This window comes from Microcaecilia unicolor, chromosome 2 (genome assembly GCF_901765095.1).
Source record: "Microcaecilia unicolor chromosome 2, aMicUni1.1, whole genome shotgun sequence".
In the NCBI taxonomy this organism is placed as follows: domain Eukaryota; kingdom Metazoa; phylum Chordata; class Amphibia; order Gymnophiona; family Siphonopidae; genus Microcaecilia; species Microcaecilia unicolor.
The window spans coordinates 484,942,053-484,964,817 of NC_044032.1; the positions used below are offsets into that span (position 1 = coordinate 484,942,053).

Sequence of the window (22,765 nt, forward strand, 5' to 3'; positions counted from 1 at the left end):
AATATGGAGTAACAGGACAAATTTCTGGTTAACAGTGGAGCATTTACCCCCCCCCCCCCCCCCTTTATACAAGCAGTTTTGTTTTATATTGGGGGGGGGGGGACTAAAACCAACAAAAACTTGTTATATATATATATATATAATATAAAATTTATAACAAGTTTTTGTTGGTTTTAGTCCGTCCCCCCCCCCCCCCCCCCCCCCCCCCATGGCCATGCAATAAAATGGCATGGTCCACAAAACTAAAATAGAATGTTTTGGCCTAAATCAGGTTTATCATTCAAATACTACCCCTGATTCAGGGCAAAAGGTTCCATTTTAGTTTTGTTGGATCACAATTTTTTGCAGCATGTTTTTCATTTAGATTTTTTTTTTTTTAAACCCGTGTTTGGACCATAAAAACTAATGTTACTGTGTGGAGAACATCATCACATTAAATGCTTGGGATAAACATAAAGGAATCCTGTTCAGAAAGAATGGATCCTCAGAAGCTTAGCGGAGATTGGGTGGCAGAGCTGGTGGGGGGGAGGAGGGGCTAGTGTGGGGCAGACTTCTATGGTCTGTGCCCTGAAAATGGCAGATACAAATCAAAGTCAGGTATACACATAAAGTAGCACATATGAGTTTATCTTGTTGGGCAGACTGGATGGGACCGTACAGGTCTTTCTGTGCCATCATCTACTTTGTTACCATGTATATTACCATACTTGTTTCCATATACTTAAAGTTCTAAACAAACCAAAAACACATAAATGGCAATAAAAAAATGTATTTAAAAGATTTAGATGGCTTCTAACAATATGAACTCCTTACGTGAGCTCAACATATGGCTGATTAGAAAATAGCAAAAAAACAAAGGAGTGATTGTTAAGCAATGCACAATATATATCATATGGGTTGGTAAACATAGAAGTGCAAAAATAATATCTATAGAAATCATCAGAGTGTCAGAAATAAAAATCAACTGCGCAGTCTCAGTTCTCAATCGCAGTCCCAAGAAACAAAAGTGAAAACTTGCACTTAACTTGAGTTAAGATATTTAAACATTTTATTGGAGAACATGCACCGTAGCACAAACAAAACACACACACTCACACCATACACCAATTCACAGCATAAGGAACCTCCATCCCCACCCCACCCCCCCCAAAAAAAAAATAAAAAAAAAATAAAAAACAGAAGCGGGAAGACAAGAGGGAAGTACATAAGAGTAACCGTACAGGGTCAGACCAATGGTCTATGTAGCTCAGTATCCTGTTTTCCAAATAGTGGCCAAACCAAATTACAAGTAGCTACAGAAACCCAAATTGTGACAACACTCCATACTACAAATCCCAGGGCAAGCAGTTGCTTCCCATGTTTGCCTCGATAGCATACTATGGACTTTTCTTCCAGGAATTTGTCCAAACATTTTTTAAACCCAGGTACGCTATCCGCTGTACCATATCCTCCAGCAAAGAGTTCCAGAGCTTAACTACTACTACTACTATTTAGCATTTCTATAGCGCTACAAGGCGTACGCAGCGCTGCACAAACATAGAAGAAAGACAGTCCCTGCTCAAAGGGCTTACAATCTAATAGACAAAAAATAAATAAAGTAATCAAATCAATTAATGTGAACGGGAAGGAAGAGAGGAGGGTAGGTGGAGGCGAGTGGTTACAAGTGGTTATGAGTCAAAAGCAGTGTTAAAGAGGTGGGCTTTCAGTCTAGATTTAAAGGTGGCCAAGGATGGGGCAAGACGTAGGGGCTCAGGAAGTTTATTCCAGGCGTAGGGTGCAGCGAGACAGAAGGCGCGAAGTCTGGAGTTGGCAGTAGTGGAGAAGGGAGCAGATAAGAAGGATTTATCCATGGAGCGGAGTGCACGGGAAGGGGTGTAGGGAAGGACGAGTGTGGAGAGATACTGGGGAGCAGCAGAGTGAGTACATTTATAGGTTAGTAGAAGAAGTTTGAACAGGATGCGAAAACGGATAGGGAGCCAGTGAAGGGTCTTGAGGAGAGGGGTAGTATGAGTAAAGCACCCTGGCGGAAGATGAGACGGGCAGCAGAGTTTTGAACCGACTGGAGAGGGGAGAGGTGACTAAGTGGGAGGCCAGCAAGAAGCAGATTGCAGTAGTCTAAACGAGAGGTGACAAGGGTGTGGATGAGGGTTTTGGTAGTGTGCTCGGAAAGAAAGGAGCGGATTTTACGGATGTTGTAAAGAAAGAAACGACAGGTCTTGGCGATCTGCTGGATATGAGCAGAGAAGGAGAGAGAAGAGTCAAAGATGACCCCAAGGTTTCGAGCTGAGGAGACAGGGAGAATGAGAGTGCCATCAACAGAAATAGAAAATGGGGGGAGTGGGGATGTGGGTTTGGGGGGAAAAATGAGAAGCTCGGTTTTGGTCATGTTTAATTTCAGGTGGCGTTGAGCCATCCAGACAGCAATGTCAGACAAGCACGCTGAAACTTTGGTTTGGATGCAAGGTGAGATATCAGGGGTAGAAAGGTAGATTTGGGAGTCATCAGCATAGAGATGGTAGGAAAAGCCATGGGATGAGATTAATGAACCAAGGGAAGAAGTGTAGATAGAAAAGAGGAGGGGAACCAAGAACAGAACCCTGAGGTACGCCGACAGGCAGAGGGATAGAAGTAGAAGAGGATCCACCAGAGTGAACACTAAAGGTGCGGAGGAAGGGGTAGGAAGAGAACCAGGAAAGGACAGAGCCCTGGAATCCAAGTGAGGACAGGGTATCGAGAAGTATGCTGTGATCGACAGTGTCAAAAGCAGCAGAAAGATCAAGAAGAATGAGGATGGAATATTGACCTCTGGATTTAGCCAGTAATAGGTCATTGGAGACTTTAGTAAGCGCGGTTTCGGTTGAGTGGAGAGGGCGAAAACCAGATTGTAGTGGGTCAAGAATAGCATGTGAGGAGAGAAACTCAAGGCAGCGGCGATGAACAGCACGCTCAAGTAATTTGGAGAGAAAAGGAAGGAGGGAGATGGGTCGGTAATTAGAGGGACAAGTAGGGTCGAGTGAAGGCTTCTTAAGGAGAGGTGTGACCACAGCATGTTTAAAGGCAGCAGGGACAGTCGCAGTGGAAAGTGAGAGGTTGAGAATGTGACAGATAAAAGGAATAAGAGCAGGAGAGATGGCATTAAGAAGGTGGGTGGGAATGGGATCAGAGGAACAGATGGTACATTTTGAGGAAGAAAGGAGAAGTGTAGTTTCCTCAATAGTAACTTCAGGAAAGGAGGAAAGGGAATGAGGGGAAGGAGAGAGAGGGGAACGGACTAGTGGAGGGGAGAGGTGGTGAGGTAGAGAAAGCAAGGTTTATCTTTTGAACCTCCTTGTGAAAGAATTCAGCAAGGGTCTGAGGAGATAATGAAGGGGGAGTTGGGGGAGGGGGCACCTTGAGGAGAGAGTTCAATGTGGTGAAGAGAAGTTGAGGATTAGAGCCAAGAGAGTTGGTCAGTTGGATATAATAATCCTGTTTGGCACGTAAAAGAGCAGATTGGAAGGAGGTCAGCATGAACTTAGTGTAAGAAATCAGCAAGGGCCCGAGATTTCCGCCAGAGGCATTCGGCGGAGTGGGTACAGGAACGTAGGTAGCGGATATTAGAAGTCAGCCAAGGTTGGGGTTTTGTACGCCTTACAGGGCGGGTCATCAAAGGTGCAAGAGTGTCTAAGGCAGAGGATAGAGTATTGTTGTAAGAAGAAACAGCCTCGTTGACAGACGTGGATGGTGCCACAGTAGAGAGGAGGTTTGAAACATGGGAGGATAGAGATGAAGGGTCAATATCGTGTTTTTTCCATGTAACTTCGAGTGTCCCCTAGTCTTCATACTTTTGGAACGAGTAAAAAATCAATTTACTTCTACTCGTTCTAAATTGCTCAAGATTTTGTAGACCTCAATTTATTTTTTTTATTTTTGTTACATTTGTACCCCGCACTTTCCCACTCATGGCAGGCTCAATGCGGCTTACATATTGTATACAGGTACTTATTTGTACCTGGGGCAATGGAGGGTTAAGTGACTTGCCCAGAGTTACAAGGAGCTGCCTGTGCCTGAAGTGGGAATCAAACTCAGTTTCTCAGTTCCCCAGGACCAAAGTCCACCACCCTAACCACTAGGCCACTCCTCCACCCTATCTCCCCTCATTCATTTCTTTTCCAAGCTGAAGAGCCCTAATCTCTTTAGCCTTTCCTTATACGAGAGGAGTTCATCCCCTTCATCATTTTGGTTGCTGTTCTTTTGAACCTTTTCTAATTTTGCTATATCTTTTTTTGAGATATGGCGACCAGAACTGAACGCAGTACTCAAGGGGCAGACACACCATGGAGTGATAAGGCATTATAGTATTTTTGGTCTTTTTCACCATCCCTTTCCTAATAATTCCTAGCATCCTGTTTGCTTTTTTGGCCACCGCTACCCACAGTGCAGATTTCAGTGTGTTCTCCGAGGACAAGCAGGCTCAATATTCTCACGGATGACGACCCAGTAGACCTGAACAAAACTTCAAAGCAAAAAGAAGTCTCCAGAATGCTCCGTCACGCGGGCCGAATGCACCATGAATGCGCGAACGGCTTCCTGCCTGCGATGCAAGCGTGCCCTTACTAGTTCTTTTTGATCCGCTCTCTGGAGAAGTTGTCTTTTTTAATTACGCGCCTTTTTTCGGCTCAGGAGATCGTTTTAGCACTTATTGCTCCCTCTTGTTCTTTTTTTTTTTTTCTTCTTTAGTTTACGTTTTTCTCGTCTGCATACCACCCGCAGACCAATGGTATGGTGGAGCGAGTCAACCAGACTGTGAAGGCGTTCCTCCGGGCATACTCTAACCAACGCCAGGATGATTGGGCTACTCTGCAACCCTGGGCTGAGTTCACTTATAACAGCCTGCATTTGGCCTCCCGGACTACCCCATTCAGCACCATCTATGGTTGCCACCCGCGTCTGCCTCCGCCAGTTTCCCCCGCGGTGGTTCCACCGCAGGTGCAGCCCACGGTCCGTTCTCTTCAGGATGTGTGGAAGAAGGTCCAGGAGCAGTTGCAACAAGCTGCGGTTAAGGCCAAGGAGATCTACGACCATAGGAGACCGGCGGCTCCCACGTTCCTGTTGGGAGAGAAGGTATGGTTGAGCACCCAGTACCTGAGACTGCGGCTCCCATCTCTAAAGTTTGCCTCACGGTTCATTGGACCTTTTGCTGTATGCTCCAGGATAGGAGCAGTGACTTACCGGTTGCACCTACCCAGCTAACTCTGGGTGCACATTGCTTTCCATGTATCTCTCTTGAAACCTTTCCGCAGGTCCAAGTGGCACCCCAAACCCAAGAGAGTGGCCATACCTGAAAGCGATCCAGATCCGGAGTATGAGGTGGATCGCATCCTGGATTCCAAGCGGCATCTAAGGAAGCTGTACTTCTCCTTGCCTGGAAGAATTTTGGACCGGAGGATAACTCCTGGGAGCCGGCGGACAGTGTGCATTCTCCAGATCTGATCCGACAGTTCCATGCTCATCATCCTGCTAAGCCTGGACCGAACCGGTGAGGGGGAGATCTTTCCGGAGGGGGTACTGTTACACTCTGTTCCACTCCTCCAGAGCTGCAGCCTGCTTGTGCAGGGTATGGGCATTTGAGGATGCGGTGGCCATCTTGGATGTGGTATCTCCAGGATAGGACGGCCATCTTGGAGATGGGTGTCTCAGGTTGTGGCAGCCATCTTGGAGATGGGCAGCTTCAAGAAGGAAGCCCATATTTGGGCTTAGGGCATCTCTTCTGATGGAGGCAGCCATCTTGGATCAGCTGCACATGTTTGAACCTAATTCCTACACTTTTTAAAGCCCTGCCTCCAGTCCTTCCTTGCTTCGGCTTCTAGTGCTTAGAGGTCGTGGTCTACGTCTGTGTTCTACAGTGGGCTATTTTGTTTCTGTGATTCTTGTGTACCACACCCTGGATTGTTGCCTGACTACGCGCTGTGTTGCTGCCAGCCTAGACCTCGGAGTGTTTCTCCGACTATTTGCTGTGCTGCTGATTCCTTGGCTCCTGGACGGTGTCTGCTCTCCCTGCCTGTCGGGTCAGTGGCCGTGCAACCCCGCCGGTTCCGGAAGTCCTGGTGGCTGGCTGCACCTGGGGGCTCAACTCTCAGGGAACGGCGGTCGCTTCCCAGGTGAAGCTACGGGTTGTCTGGCTGCCTGACCGAGTGCGGTGTCACTCCATCTTTGCCGTGCTCAGTCAGGGCACAAGGGCTTACATTCCCAGACATAACATTAGTTTTTCTTCACCCTTTGAAGTTTCCTTTCTTTTTCGTCGCGGCCGCCCTTTAGGCTGCTCGGCCGGGTCATTTTTTGTGCCTCTTTATTTGGCACCATCAAGCCGTTTAATTTCGCAGCCGCTATTTTCCCGTCCATGTCATCGAAGACTCCCAGCGGCTTCAAGCGCTGTACTTGCTGCAACCGCATCATCTCGAGTACCGACCCCCACGCGTGGTGTCTTCAGTGCCTTGGGCCCAACCAGCTGCCTGTAAGCTGTGCCTGTTGATGAAGAAACAGACCCAAGTGGCTTGGGCGGCTCAACGTGAGAAACTTTTTTTCTGACCAGTCCGGTCCTTCGACGTCTGAATCGACATCGGCGTTGAAGGAAGTAGCGACATCGAGAGCTCAGGTAATGGCTGCCGAAAGACCACATCGCGCTGGGAGCAGCGAGGCATCGAGTGGGTCTGCACCTATCTCGAGGCCTACTGCTATGCAGGCCCCCCGGGACTGACCTTCGTCGGACCCAGCCCTGAGTTGGCATAAGGATTCTACGTTGTCCTCGTTGGTACCAAGGAGTCTCGATGACGGGCGTCGAGCGAAGGCTAAGAAGCACCGTCATCAATCCCCTTCCCTGCACGGTACCGAGAGCTCCGGGGAGCCGAGGGAGTCGGCAACCGAGAAGCGTTGGTGCCGGGAGGACCGCTCAGCCTCCATACAAGAAGTGCCGATGCATCGGTCATCTGGCAGCCTGGTACAGGCTCTCGAGCCCCCTCAGATTCTGCAACCAACTCCTGCACCGGCCTCAGTCTTTTCCGATGGAAGCTCTCGACGAGCGCATCAGGGCCCTTCTTCCGGAGCTTCTGGAAGGGTTGCTTTGCCAGTCTACCTCTGTGTCGGGGGTGCTTGCGCCTTCTGTACAGACTGCGGAGGCAGCACCTTGACCATCGCCTGTGGTGCGGTCCTTGTCCTCCGGCATCGGCTGCCACCTGGGTCGATTTCCCCTCGACGTCGGTGGAGGAAGCTTCACCGGAGTCCAGGCAGCCCCCACGAGGGCGTCGATCCTCAACGTCGAGACAGGCTCGGGTTCGGGCTGCTCTTAGGGAGCTGTTGTCTGATACCGATGAGGAGCGCTCTTGGGAAGAGGACGAAGATCCCAGATACTTTTCGGAGGAATAGTCATGTGGGGTTCCCTCTGATCCTACTCCGCCAGTTGACAGTAGGATGTCTCCACCTGAGAGTCTTTCTTTCTCATCTTTTGTTCTGGAACTGTCTAAGGACATTCCATTCCCTATGGAAGTTGTGGATGAGCCCAGGGCTGAGATGCTCAAGGTCTTGGATTATCCTTCTCCGCCTGCTGATGTTGCAACGGCCGCCTTGCATAATAGTCTTAGGGAAATACTTATGCGGAATTGGTCGTGCCCTCTTTCTAACCCAGTGGTCCCCAAAAAATCTGAGTCCCAGTACAGAATCCATGGAGAGCCTGTAACTGTGAAGGCCCAACTTCCTCACGATTCCATGGTGGTGGACTGTGCTCTTAGAAGACTATGCCTCGGCGCTCCCAGGCAGAGAGTCTAGGACCATGTATTCTTTTGGGAGGAGAACGTATCAGGCCGCTATGCTCGCCGCCAAGATCCAAACTTACCAGCTCTGCACGAGTATTCACTTGTGGAACTCGGTGAGGCAACTGTCTAGTTTGGTTGAAGCACTTCCTTCGGAGCTCGCCGAACCTTTTCACCAGGTGGTCAGGCAGTAGAAGGCGTGTCGCAAATTTCTGGCCAGGGGGACTTAACGACACATTTGATGTAGCATCCCGAGTAGCTGCTCAAGGTATAGTGATGCGCAGACTCTCATGTCGGCATGTCTCTGACTTGGATCATAAGACCCAGCAGCGAATGGCGGATGTTCCTTGCCGGGGGGATAATCTTTTTGGAGAGAAGGTAGAGGATAAGGTCGATCAGATCAAAAAGCACCATGATGCTATGGATTCTCTCTCCCGCCAGGCGTCTTCTACCACTACCTCATCCAGGAGGTTTTTTTGAAGGGAGGAGGAGTGCTCTCTAATCCTATAATAGGCGTAGGTACACTCCTGCTTCTCGACAGCCTGTTCAGGCTCAGTCCCAGCATGTGCGTTCCAGTCAACGCCGTGCGCCTAAGGCCTCTAGGGCTCCCCAGCAAAAGCAAGGGATGGCTTTTGATTGGCTCCAGTACAGCATAGCCTTAGAACAGGTGTCCGTGCCAGACGGCTTGCCGGTCGGGGGGAGGTTGATATTTTTTCACCAAAGGTGGCCTCTTATATCCTCCGACAGGTGGGTTCTTCAAATAGTCCGGTTAGGATACACTCTCAATCTGGTCTCCAAGCCTCCAAATTGCCCACCGGGAGCTCAGTCCTTCAGCTCCCAGCACAAGCAGGTACTTACAGAGAAACTCTCTGCCCTTCTGAAGGCCAATGCGGTCAAACCCGTTCCACCAGGGGAAGAAGGGCTGGGATTCTATTCCAGGTACTTTCTTGTGCAAAAGAAAACAGGGGGGATGCGTCCCATCCTAGACCTAAGGGCCCTGAACAAATTCCTAGTCCGAGAAAAGGTCAGGATGGTTTCTCTGGGCACCCTTCTTCCCATGATTCAGGAAAACGATTGGCTATGCTCTCTGGACTTAAAGGATGCCCATACTCACATCTCGATACTCCCAGCTCACAGGAAGTATATTCGATTCCGGCTCAGAACTCAGCACTTTCAGTACTGTGTACTTCCCTTTCGCCTCGCATCTGCATCCAGGATCTTCACAAAGTGCCTGGCAGTTGTCGTAGCATTGCTGCGCAGACTGTGAGTGCATGTGTTCCCTTATCTCAACGATTGGCTGGTGAAGAGCACCACGGAGGCAGGGGCTCTACAGTCTATGCGGATGACTATTCAACTGCTGGCGCTACTGGGGTTTGTAGTCAATTATCCCAAGTCCCACCTTGTCCCGGTACAGAAATTGGAGTTCATTGGAGCTCTGTTGGACACACGGACATCTTGGGATCTTCCCCAGGCAAGAACAGACAATCTTCTGGCCCTAGTGTCCTTGGCTCGAGCGTCTCAACAGATCACAGCTCGGCAGTTCACAGCTCGGCAGATATTGAGACTTTTAGAGCACATGGTTTCCACAGTTCGTGACTCCCGTGGCACGCCTACATATGAGATCAGCTCAATGGACACTAGCTTCCCAGTGGTGCTAGGCCACGGGGTATCTAGAGGATGTAATCCATCTCTCCACCGAGTTTTGCAGCTCCCTTCAGTGGTGGACCATTCGATCCAATCTGACCTTGGTACGTCCATTCCAAATTTCTCAGCCGCAGAAAATGCTGACGACAGATGCATCCTATGGTGGGGAGCTCATGTAGATGTACTTCACACTCAAGGAACTTGGTCCTTTCAGGAAAAAGATCTTCAGATCATCCTCCTGGAATTACGAGCTATCTGGAACGCTCTCAAGGCTTTCAGAGATCGGTTGTCCAACCAAATCATTCTAATTCATACAATCAGGTTTCTATATATTACACCAACAAGCAGGAGGGCACTGGATCTCACCCTCTGTGTCAGGAAGCTGTCCAGATGTGGCTTTGAGCACACCATCATGGCATGTTACTCCAAGCCACTTATATAGCAGGCGTAAACAACAGTCTGGCTGACAGGTTGAGCAGGATAATGCAACCTCACGAGTGGTCACTGGACATGGGCATAGTCCGCAAGATCTTCAAAGCGTGGGGTACCCCCTTGCTGGATCTTTTTGCCACTCAGATCAATCACAAAGTCCCTCAATTCTGTTCCAGACTTCAAGCCCACGACAGACTAGCATCAGATGCTTTTCTCCTGCATTGGGGGACAAACCTTCTATATGCATATCCTCCCATACCTCTAGTAGGGAAGACTTTGCTGAAACTCAAGCAAGACTGCAGAACCATGATTCTGATTGTGCCCTTTTGGCCCCGTCAGATCTGGTTCCCTCTTCTTCTGGAGTTGTCCTCCGAAGAACCGTGGAGATTGGCGTGTTTTCCGATGCTCATCACCTAGAACGAGGGGTCGCTTCTACATCCCAACCTCCAGTCTCTGGCTCTCACAGCCTGGATGTTGAGAGCTTAGAAGTTGTCTCCTTAGGTCTTTCGGAGGGTGTTTCTCGAGTCTTGCTTGCTTCCAGGAAAGATTCCACGAAAGTGTTATTCTTTCAAATGGAGGAGGTTTGCTTGTCTGGTGTGACAGCAAGGCCCTAGATCCTTTTTCTTGTCCTATACTGGCCCTGCTTGAACACTTTCTACACTTATCAGAGTCTGGTCTCAAGACCAACTCCGTAAGGGTTATCTTAGTGCAATTAGTGCTTATCATCATGTAGAAGGTCAGCCTATATCTTGACAGCCTTTATTGATTTGTTTCATGAGAGGTTTGCTTTTGTCAAAGCCCCCAGTCCAACCTCCACCAGTGTCATGGGATCTCAACATTGTTCTCACCCAGTTGATGAAAGCTCCTTTTGAGCCACTGAATTCCTGCCATCTGGTACTTGACCTGGAAGGTCATTTTCTTGGTGGCTGTTACTTCAGCTCATAGAGTCAGTGAGCTCCAAGCCCTGGTAGTGCATGCACCTTATATCAAGTTTCATCATAACAGAGTAGTCCTCCGCACTCCCCCTAAGTTCTTGCCGAAGGTGGTGTCTGAGGTCTATCTGAACCAGTCAGTAGTCTTGCCAACATTTTTCCCCATTCACATACCCGCCCTGGTGAAGATAAGTTGCACACTTTGGACTGTAAGAGAGCATTGGCCTGTTAAGTGGAGCGGACTAAGCCCTACAGACAGTCCGCCCAGTTGTTTTTCTTTTAATCCCAGCAGGAGGGGAGTCGCCATCGGAAAACGCACCATATCTAATTGGCTGGCGGATTACATTTCCTTCACTTACACCCAAGCTGGGCTGACTTTGGAGGGCCATGTCATGGCTCATAATGTTTGAGCCATGGCTGCATCAGTGTCCTTGAAGTCAGCCTCCATTGAAGAGATTTGCAAGGCTGCAACATAGTCATCTGTCCAGACATTCACATCTCACTACTGCCTTCAGCAGGATACCCGACACGACAGTCGGTTTGGGCAGTCGATGCTGCAGAATCTGGGGTTTAGACTCCAACTCCACCCTCCTAGGCCCATTTCTGTTCTGTTCCAGGCTGCACTCTCTCTTAGTTGTGTTTCTTTTTAGGTCAATATCTGTTATGTCCTCACTGTTGCGAGGCCCAATTGACCAAAGTTCATTGTTTTGAATGAGCCTGGGGGCTAGGGATACCCCATCAGTGAGAATATTGAGCCTGCTTGTGCTCTGAGAAAATGAAGATACATACCTGTAGCAGGTATTCTCTGAGGACAGCAGGCTCAATATTTTCACAAACCCTCCCTCCTCCCCTTTGGAGTTACATTTCTATAGCTTGCTTTTTATTAAACTAGTAAGGGCACGCTCGTGTCGCGGGCGGGAAGCCGTTCTCGCATGTGCGATGCGTTTGGCCCGAGTGACGGAGCGTTCTGGAGACTTCTTTTTGCTTTGAAGTTTTTTCCGGTTTCCTGGGCCGTCCCGGATGACGACCCATCAGTGAGAATATTGAGCCTTCTGTCCTCGGAGAATACCTGCTTAACGGTATGTATCTTCATTTTATGTACAATACCCAGATCTTTTTCTTGAGCGCTGACCCCCAGGGGTCCCCAAGATGGGCCCTAGTAATGGGTACCTATGATTTGGATTCTTTCCAATGTGCATCACCTTGCATTTGTCCACATTAAATTTCATCTGCTATTTGGACTCTCTTCCAATTTCCTAAGGTTTTCCTGCAATATTTCACAGTCCGCACGTGTTTTAGCAACCTTGAATAGTTTTGTATCTGCAAATTTGATCACTTAGTTTAACACTGGATGTCCCTCCATACTTCGGGGTGGGGGTGTGTGCATGGGCGCGGGGAAGAAAATGGTCCAAAAGCAGCTGGGCTGAGAGCCAACCCTAACCGGATAGCGCAGTGTCACTCCCCCTGCCTTTCACAGCAGCAGCAGACAGTGGCTCAACTTCTGAGAGCAGCTGTGCGCCGACCAGACCACTTGCACTTCTGTGGACTCAGCCACAGTTTTTTCATATGACTGAGCTGCTACAGAAGTGTTGCTGTGATTAGTCAGGGAGCGCTGTCTGTCGCCTAAAAGGGGGCTTCTGATTGGCTGACTCAGGGAGTAACACAGACTGTCAGTAAATCGGACATCATCATCGGCCAATCGGGACCCCTTTTTTGGTGCTAGTCAAAGAAGGACTGGTTGTTTGTTGTGTATGCATCATCTGGTAAAGCAGACAGAGGGAATATTACGGTGCGGGATGAGACGGGGTTCCTTCCTGGTTCTAACAGTCTGAGATACATAATGATGCCGATGTTGTCATGTCGGGGCCGTGAGACCCTGTGCAGCTGCTGCTGTCACCCTTGCCTAAGACCGGCCCTGTTTAGTGTACTTTTTTGTGGCATTAAAAATCTAATTTTAAGGGTTTTTTTGAAGCTTAAATTTTATACTTGAGGTAACTTTCCAAGGTAAGAGTAGCTCAGTGGTTCCCAAACCTGGTCCTGGAGGCACAGTGAATGGAAATCTCTCTCCTGAATATTCATTGTGAATATCCAGAAAACCTGACTGGCTGGGGTGCCTTCAGGACCAGGTTTGGGAACCACTGCTCTAGCTTATGCCTTCATCACATACGTCCAAGCAGCAGAAGCTTAATTCAGGTAGGCCAAGTTTTACCTTTGTAACCTTGTGAAACTTGAGACCTTAAGCCAGGCCTGGTTTTAATTAACCTTGAAAACAGACTAGTGTACACTGAGACTGTGGAGCCCTGTCAGGAACAGTGCTGCCGAAGATTATAATTGAATTCAAAGGTATTTTTATTCTTAGTTTATCACTCCTGTGAAGGGAAGAGGCTTTAAACCTATAAGTCTAGCTCCATCTCTACCTGTTTTCAAATCTATGCTGAAAACCCACCTTTTCACTACTGCTTTTGGCTCCTAGCCACAATTGCCCTCCCCTTGTCCCTTCCTTCCTTCTCACCCATTACTTCCCTCACCTGTAACTGTCTTGTCTGTCTGTATTATTTAGATTGTAAGCTCTTTTGGGCAGGGACTGTCTCTTTGTATCAGGTGTTCAGCGCTGCGTGTGTCTGGTAGCGCTATACAAATGCTAATAATAATAACAGGGTTTAAACTACCCATCCCTATGGGAATCTAACCCGTCTCTGCCGCAAGTAGTCTCCTCCACCCCAGCCCCCGCTGCACTGCAGTCACCTTGCACCCCACCCCTTAAGAAAGAGATCTGCATGAAATATTTGTGTATTATTTTGACTTGCGAAAACCACTTGTCCCTGAAGTGTTTTTTCTCTAAGTTAATTGTAAGTCACATTGAACCTACCACTAGGTTGGAAAATGTAGGGTATATATAACACTCTCAAAACAGAATAATCTATTTGTACAAAACATGAGGTGAAGATGCAATTCCATGTGCCCCAATGAAAGAGTTTGTTTTTACCCATTGGTACAAAAGAAAATGCGATTCCATGTGCCCCAATGAAAGCAGAGTTTAATTTTACTTCCAATCTTTATAACACCAGGCTACCCAAGGCAGATTACAACTGTTAAGATGAACCATCAGCAAACAGTACATCCTCACTGATATTTAGCCATGTATTACTGTATTGTATAGAAGAGTGTAGAAAAATGAGCACAAAATGGTCTTTCCTTGTTATCAGCAGCAGATGAATCCATTAACTGATGGGTTGTATCCGCCTACCAGCAGGTGGAGATAGAGAACACTGAAAAACCATAGTGCCTCTTGGATGGCTAGCCCCCAACTGCCTTCAGTATTTCTTTATCTCCCAGCAGGTGTGGACGTAGCTTGATTCAGCTCCTGGATTTCACACTGCCTGGGGTGGCTCCTGTGCTTTGCCAGTTGAGCAGGGGTGTTGTGGCTGGTGGTGCCGACTTTAAAGGCATATAGGTTTGCCCTTTCCCTGCCTTACCCATTCCCCCCACCTCCTGGAGTCCCTCTGTTGCTCCCTGGCTCCAACTTTCCTCACAGCATTAAAAAAAAAAAAAGCACACTTTTACTACGTGGCTGTTCTGAGGCTTTTTCCAGTGATCCTGGTTCTGTGCAGCTTGACCGGAGCTCGTTGACTCATTCTGAGGTGAGAGTGCTGCCCAGTTCCTCCGGGGAGGTCCCGCAGACGTCGTTCCGATCGGGGTAAGTTTTGGTGCGAAGCCGCCATTTTATTGCTATATTCCCGTCCTGTGAAAAAACGGACGATGGCTGCTGAAGGAGTTAAGCGCTGCTCCCATTGGTAAATGCAGATCAGCAGCGGGGCTTTGTAAAACGTGCTCCTTAGACGCTCACGCTGGCTTGAGCATGCCGAGCGATGTTTCTTCCCGCTCGATGGAGCTGGCAGCGGGCGCCATTTTGGAAGTGACGCAAGACTCGACCTTTGCGGTTGCGGAGGAGTCTGAGGGCAGGGGAACGCCTTGTTTAGAGGCTGCTAGAGGAGCTCCTACATCCGTTTCTCCTAATTCGGAGGCCGGAGGGTCAGGGTAAGTTTTTCTCCCCTGAGTTTGTGCTTTTAATCCATAAGGCGTTCATGCTGAAAAGAGCTCTGCCGCAGATGTCTGACACTGTGTTGCCTCCTGGCTTCCCTCTGGGTGTTGATGCCCCGGGGATGACTTCAGAGGTTATTTTCTCTCCCAAAGCGTTGGAAACATGTTAAACATAGATGGGTAAATTCCTCATCTGAAAGTGGCGCATACCCTTTTTCCCCCCTGTGGTCAGGCTGTGGAGAGTCTGAGGGATCTGGCAGACCCTCAGGGATGGATGATCCAGAGGAGGATGCCTGTTTGCCACTGGATTTGGATGATCCCAATGCGATCCGGATTTTCCACCGCGACGAGCTGCCAGCTCTCATTACTGACGCCTTGCAGGCCCTCTCGATTGATGATCCTGCTGAAGGCAACACCTCCTCTGTTAATCTTAGGATGGTGAGTACTAAGAAGCCTACTCAGGCCTTTCCTGTGCATGACTCCATCCAAGAGCTTATTTCTGCTCAATGGTCTGACCCTGACGGGCCTTTGAAAGTGGCCAGGGCTATGGATCAGCTTTACCCTCTGCGTGAGTAGCACTTGGCCCCTTTGGGGATGCCTAAAGTGGATGCATTGGTCACGGCGGTGACAAAAAAGACCACTCTCCTAGTAGAGGGAGGAGTCTCTTTGAAAGACATGCAGGACCGGCGGCTTGAGTCCGCACTGAAGCGGTCCTTTGAAATTGCGGGCCTTGCCTTGAGGGCATCTATAGTTCCTCTGCAGCCCGGGCATGTCTTTCCTGGCTACAGCAGGTGGTGGAACAGCCCGCTGATGGTGCGGGCCCCCTTTCTGAGTGGCCCCGCGGATGGAGTCGGCCCTGTCATTTTTGGCTGGCGCCCTGTATGATTTGGTCAGAGCTTCGGCTAAACAGATGTCTGTGGCGGTGTCCACCTGCCGCCTTCTTTGGCTGCGGCATTGGGCAGCTGACATGGCTTCTAAGCAAAGACTGGTGAGGCTAACCTTTCGGGGCCTCCTGTTATTTGGAGAGGAATTGGAGAAGATTGTGAAAGACCTGGGTGAATCTAAACTCCAGAGGTTACCTGAGGATAGGTCGAGGCCTTCTTCCAAGGGTTCTGTGTTTCCCTCCTTTTCCAGACCTCGTTTCTGTGAAGCTCGAAGGTATCGCCCGAGGCGCTCTGCTGGGTTTTCTCAACGTGCCCATTTTCAGCAGAGGAACTCCTTTCGCTCGGACAAACGTTCCGCAGGGGCCGGTTCAAGGCCAGGAGTTCAGGGCGTCCTCCAGAATGATGGGACGCCGGTCCACTCCTCCTTGCCTGCAATAGGAGGACGTCTTTCCCTCTTTCTCGAGGGGTGGACCAAGATTACCTCAGATCAGTGGGTCCTGGACCTGATCAGAGAAGGTTACCAACTGGAATTCGGCGCCCCGGTGAGAGACGTGTTTGTGGAGTCCCGATGTGGCACTGCGGCGGTAGAGGAGACCTTGCAAGTCTTGCTGCACCTCGGAGCGGTGATCCCGGTGCCTTCCCCCGAACGCGGCTGCGACCGCTATTCCATTTATTTTTTCGTGCCTCGAAAAGGCGGGTCTTTCAGGCCGATCTTCGACTTGCGAAGAGTAAACGAGGCTCTCAAGAGTACGACATTTCCGCATGGAAACCCTGCACTCCGTCATTGCGGCGGAACTGCCAGGAGAGTAAAAAAAGCTTATTTGCACATTCCTATCTGGCCTCCTCACCAGCGGTTCCTCCACTTTGCAGTTTTGGGAAAGCATTTCCAGTTTCAAGCCTTGCCTTTGGGCCTAGCCACAGCTTCCCGTACCTTTTCCAAGGTAATGGTGGTAGTAGCTGCCTGTCTCAGGCGACAGGGTATCAGAGTTCACCCTTATCTCGATGACTGGCTCATCAGAGCGGACTTGGCACTCGAGAGTCGTCTTGTCACAGCCAGAGTGGTGGCGGTCCTGCAGGCGCTAGGCTTTGTGGTCAATATGCCCAAAAGTCACCTGACCCCCTCTCAGTCTCTCGAGTATTTGGGGGTCCGGTTCGACACGGCCTCGGGGTTTGTCTTCCTCCCCAACCAAAGGCGATGCAAGCTTCAGAAACAGGTCCGTCTGCTCCTGCGGATGCCTCTCCCGCGAGCTTGGGACTTTGTTCAGCTGTTGGGGTCGATGACGGTCACCTTGGAGGTTGTTCCTTGGGCAAGAGCGCATATGAGGCCTCTGCAGATTGCCCTGCTTCAACAATGGTCTCCGATGTCCCAGGAATATCAACGCAGACTAACGTTGTTCCCTGCGGCCCGGCTCAGTTTGGAGTGGTGGCTCTCCGACAGGATGCTGCGCCAAGGAATGCCCCTGGCGCTTCCTTCCTGGTGCCTGGTGATAACAGATGCCAGCCTCCTAGGCTGGGGAGCGCATTGCCAAGGAAGCTATGCTCAGGGTCTGTGGACACCCGTGGAAGTGGGGTGGTCCATCAATCGCTTGGAACTGAGAGCGATATTCCAGGCTCTTCTGGCCTTTCAAAAGACTCTGAAGGGGCTTGCTGTCCTGGTTCTGTCAGACAACACGACAGCGGTGGCATACATAAATCATCAGGGCAGCACTCAGTGCAGGGCCCTGGCCACGGAGGCCATTCAGATTTGCCACTGGGCCGAGCTGCAGCTTCTGTCAGCAGCTCACATTGCAGGTCAGAGCAACGTGCAAGCCGACTTTCTCAGCAGGCATCAAATCGACCCGTCGGAATGGGAACTGGCAGAAGAAGTCTTTCTTCAGATTTGTGCCAAATGGGGGACACCCGGAATGGATCTAATGGCGTCAAGTGCAAACGCTTTTTCAGCAGAAGGAGAGATCCTCACTCAGCGGGGTTGGATACTCTAGCTGAACCCTGGCCCTCGGGCCTCCTGTATGTGTTCCCTCCTTGGCCCTTGATAGGACAAGTCCTACTGCGGATTCGACAGCACCGAGGTCTGGTGATTCTCATAGCTCCAGATTGGCCAAGGTGTCTGTGGTATATGGATCTCTGCCGGATGTTGGTGGACACGCCGGTGCATTTGCCCCTGGTGCCGAACCTGTTGGTTCAGGGTCCGGTGGCTATGGAGGATCCCTGCTGATTTGGTCTTACGGCCTGGCTATTGAGAGGGCGCAATTGAGAGACAAGGACTACTCTAATAAGGTCATCTCCACTCTCTTGCAGGCCCGCAAGCGGTCCACCTCTGCAGCTTATGTTCGGATCTGGCGCAAATTTGAGGCGTGGGGTGTTTCAAAGGCGATCACACCCACGCGAGCTACAGTCTCAACTGTGCTGGAGTTTTTGCAGGAGGGCTTACAAAAAGGCCTGGCTTACAATTCCCTGCGGGTGCAAGTGGCAGCATTATGCTATCGAGGGAAGGTCGCTGGCTGGTCCCTTGCTGCTTATCCGGACATTGCCAGATTTCTCAGAGGGGTGCTTAGGCTCCGTCCTCCTGTCCGGTTGCCCTGTCTGGCCTGGAACCTGGGGCTAGTGTTGAAGGCTCTTCAGTGTTCGCCCTTCTAGCCTCTTTGGCGAGCTTCGGCGAAGGATGTGACTCTTAAGACAGTCTTTTTGGTGGCCATCACATCGGCTAGACGCCTGTCTGAGCTGCAGGCGCTGTCCTGTCGGGACCCTTTTCTGCAATTCTCGGAGTCTGGAGTAACGGTACGTACAGTGCCTTCCTTCCTGCCTAAGGTGGTTTCAGCATTTCACCTGAACCATCCCATTTTTCTTCCTTCCTTTTCTAGGGAAGAGTTCCCGGACTCCTTTTGGCAGTTGCATCTTTTGGATGTCCGCAGGGCACTGCTGCAATATCTACAGATGTCAAATCACTTCAGGACTTCTGATCACCTTTTTGTTTTGTTGTCAGGTCCTCGGCGTGGAGGTCCAGCGTCTAAAGCCACTATAGTCTGTTGGCTCAAGGAAGTCATTTTTTCTGCATATCTGCTTTCAGGTCGGTCTCTGCCTGAAGCGTTTAAGGCGCATTCCACGAGAGCCATCACTTCCTCGGGTGAAACGGGTGCACTCTCTCTTCAAGAGATCTTTAGTGCGGCTACTTGGGCTTCTTAGCTCTCTTTTGCCCGGCATTACAGGCTGGATGTTGCAGCGAAGCAGGACGCTGGTTTTGGAGCTCAAGTATTGGCTCGGGGTGTGGCCTATTCCCACCCTACGTAGGGATTGCTTTTGTACATCCCATCAGTTAATGGATTCATCTGCTGCTGATGACAAGGAAGGGAAAATTAGGTTCTTACCTTGGTAATTTTCTTTCCTTTAGTCACAGCAGATGAATCCATGATCCCTCCCTGTCTGACTTTGTTTTTTGTTCAGGTCTTTCATTCAGATATACATCTCATTGGGAAAAGTTGGAAAACAGTTATCAGAATTTCTACATGATATTCTACTACAGGAGGTTGAGATCGTCCCTCCTTTGTTGCTCCTGTTCTGGGGCGTTTGTTCGCTGTGAGGAAAGTTTGTTACTATACCTTTATGGTTCACTCTGCTTTGGAAATCTCAAATACTGAAGGCAGTTGGGGGCTAGCCGTCCAAGAGGCACTATGGTTTTTCAGTGTTCTCTATCTTCACCTGCTGGTAGGCGGATACAACCCATCAGTTAATGGATTCATCTGCTGTGACTAAAGGAAAGAAAATTACCAAGGTAAGAACCTAATTTTCCCTTACTAGTTTTATTTCTACCAGCTATAATAATTCTGAATCTGTTTTAGTGATTCATTTTTCATTTTATGATATTTTTATATCTACATATGGGAAGCTTTCAAATTAAAAAGCTGTCAAAAAATTGTCCTTCACCTTTTAAGGCACTGCCTATCCAACTGGAACAGCTTTTGACTTTTTACAGATGAACCCACGCACAGGCAGTCCCTTTATTTCTAATAATCTTTTACTATTTTTTTCAGTAGTGTTTATAAGTACATAAGTACATAAGTAGTGCCATACTGGGAAAGACCAAAGGTCCATCTAGCCCAGCATCCTGTCACCGACAGTGGCCAATCCAGGTCAAGGGCACCTGGCACGCTCCCCAAACGTAAAAACATTCCAGACAAGTTATACCTAAAAATGCGGAATTTTTCCAAGTCCATTTAATAGCGGTCTATGGACTTGTCCTTTAGGAATCTATCTAACCCCTTTTTAAACTCCGTCAAGCTAACCGCCCGTACCACGTTCTCCGACAACGAATTCCAGAGTCTAATTACACGTTGGGTGAAGAAAAATTTTCTCCGATTCGTTTTAAATTTACCACACTGTAGCTTCAACTCATGCCCTCTAGTCCTAGTATTTTTGGATAGCGTGAACAGTCGCTTCACATCCACCCGATCCATTCCACTCATTATTTTATACACTTCTATCATATCTCCCCTCAGCCGTCTCTTCTCCAAGCTAAAAAGCCCTAGCCTTCTCAGCCTCTCTTCATAGGAAAGTCGTCCCATCCCCACTATCATTTCGTCGCCCTTCGCTGTACCTTTTCCAATTCTACTATATCTTTTTTGAGATACGGAGACCAGTACTGAACACAATACTCCAGGTGCGGTCGCACCATGGAGCGATACAACGGCATTATAACATCCGCACACCTGGACTCCATACCCTTCCTAATAACACCCAACATTCTATTCGCTTTCCTAGCCGCAGCAGCACACTGAGCAGAAGGTTTCAGCGTATCATCGACGACGACACCCAGATCCCTTTCTTGATCCGTAACTCCTAACGCGGAACCTTGCAAGACGTAGCTATAATTCGGGTTCCTCTTACCCACATGCATCACTTTGCACTTGTCAACATTGAACTTCATCTGCCACTTGCACGCCCATTCTCCCAGTCTCGCAAGGTCCTCCTGTAATCGTTCACATTCCTCCTGCGACTTGACGACCCTGAATAATTTTGTGTCATCGGCGAATTTAATTACCTCACTAGTTATTCCCATCTCTAGGTCATTTATAAATACATTAAAAAGCAACGGACCCAGCACAGACCCCTGCGGGACCCCACTACTACCCTCCTCCACTGAGAATACTGGCCACGCAATCCTACTCTCTGCTTCCTATCTTTCAACCAGTTCTTAATCCATAATAATACCCTACCTCCGATTCCATGACTCTGCAATTTCTTCAGGAGTCTTTCGTGCGGCACTTTGTCAAACGCCTTCTGAAAATTTGCTATTGTTTTGGATGAGCCACTGGGGTAGCAATCTCCGCCTACTGGTTTCTACCCATATAATGAGCTAGATAGCCTCATACCATTTCCTGTTCTCAGTCTTAACCTCCTTGCCCGTTAAATCATTTTTTTTCTCCCTCCTCCTTGGACCCACACTCCCACCATTTTTTACAGCCCTCCTCTCTCCACCCACTTACTTGACTGTGTCCACCTCCCTTGCTTGCAGCCCTGGGTGCCCTCCCTGCACATACCTCAAGGCACACTAGTGATCTAGTGGCTTCTTCGAGGCAGGAAAGATCCCCACTCTTTCTTGCCCGCTACCGCTGAAGTCTCGTGAGGCTGCCGCTTGAAGTCTCGGCAGCCATTTTAAACAAGCAGCAGCATCGAGAGGATCAGCAACAGCATGCAGGAAAGAGTGGGGATCTTTCCTGCCCCAAAGCAAGCCACTAGACCACCAGGGTGACTTGAGGTATGTGTGGGTAGGGCACCCTGCGGCTTAAGGGAGGGAAAGGAAAGCTCTGTTGCCATACGATTTTGCAGGAATCCCGCAGGACCTGGGCCCATCCTTGCCGGATTCCCGCTATCCCGTTCTTGTGCAGCTCTCCAGTTTAAACCCTAGCTTCCTGGTTCTTAGCCACCTGCTTGAACCACTGGCTACTCCTAAAATCCAGTCAGTCGTGTTCAAAACTGATTTAATTAAAAAAACAAAAGTTACATTTTCTCCACTGAATCATATTTTTGCTTGTGTATTTTGTCTATAGGGGGATCCGAGGGAGTGCAGTTAAAGGTACATATGTGGCTATATCAGAAGGACAAGTTGCAAAAGAACCAAATATGGTATGTTCATCTCCTGAAGCCCATAGCATGTTTGGGTGAAACAGGAATACATGTCTGTCCTGGAGGCTAGAGGCCTTTAGAAAACTTCCTTTGTTTGCAGGAAGCTTCCTGATGCAACTTCCTTTACTGGGATACGTATGTTACTGTTTTCTTAAGTGTCCTTTTTCCAGGAGTGGACTGACCATTCGAGCAACTGGGCAGTGCCCGGAGACCCAGAGACTCTGCCCAGATGCCCGCCACACGCTACAGCCCTCCCTGGTCCTACCTTTAAAGGTGCACCGTTGGTGATCTAATGGCCTCTGCGGGGCAGGGGGTACATGTTCTTTCCTGCCTGTTGGGCTACCACTTTTCCCCCTGCCGGGCACTGCCATTCTTCCCTGTGGAAGTCTTGGCCGCCATTTTGAAAACACGGCGGTGCCGGCTGGCAGGCCCTCAGAGACCACCAGGGCCCTTCAGGTAGGGCGGTGGTAGGGGGGTGTTGGACAGCGGCCCGGTGGGGGGCCCAGACCACTCTCAGTGCTTGGGGATCCAGACCACTTTGTCCGCCCCTGCCTTGTTCCATAACTTGAGTTATCTGTTTATGAACAGTAAAATTTGCCTGCTTTTTCTGTTTTGCAGTAGTGCTAAGCTACATTTATTTTGGCAGATTCTTTCAGAGGCTTAGTTATATATCCATAATAGTACTAATTATGTCCTGTACTTTAGCAGTATCAGCAGCAGTCCTATATTGCTAAGAATATAGTAACAAGTTTTCTAAGCCTGATGGCAGGTCTCAAAATGTGTTATTGTCTCTGCTAAACCAGTCCAAACTGACCCCTTATCACCTAACAGCTGATGGAGGGAGAGAGTGAAATCTTCAGTGTCATCACTGGTATAAGAACTGATTCAGCTTAGAACTATTGAGTATTTCTCACCTCCAGCAGATGGT

At 49.2% G+C, this 22,765-nt stretch overlaps 1 protein-coding gene across 1 annotated transcript in view; it reads left to right on the forward strand.

The window, feature by feature from the left end:
• Positions 1-22,765, forward strand: part of TACC3 (transforming acidic coiled-coil containing protein 3) — a 237,909-nt gene that overhangs the window by 140,443 nt on the left and 74,701 nt on the right. Inside the window, exon 11 of the mRNA XM_030192179.1 lies at positions 21,762-21,837. Within this exon, the coding sequence (XP_030048039.1) occupies positions 21,762-21,837 (76 nt within the window). The remainder of the gene's footprint in view (positions 1-21,761; positions 21,838-22,765) is intronic.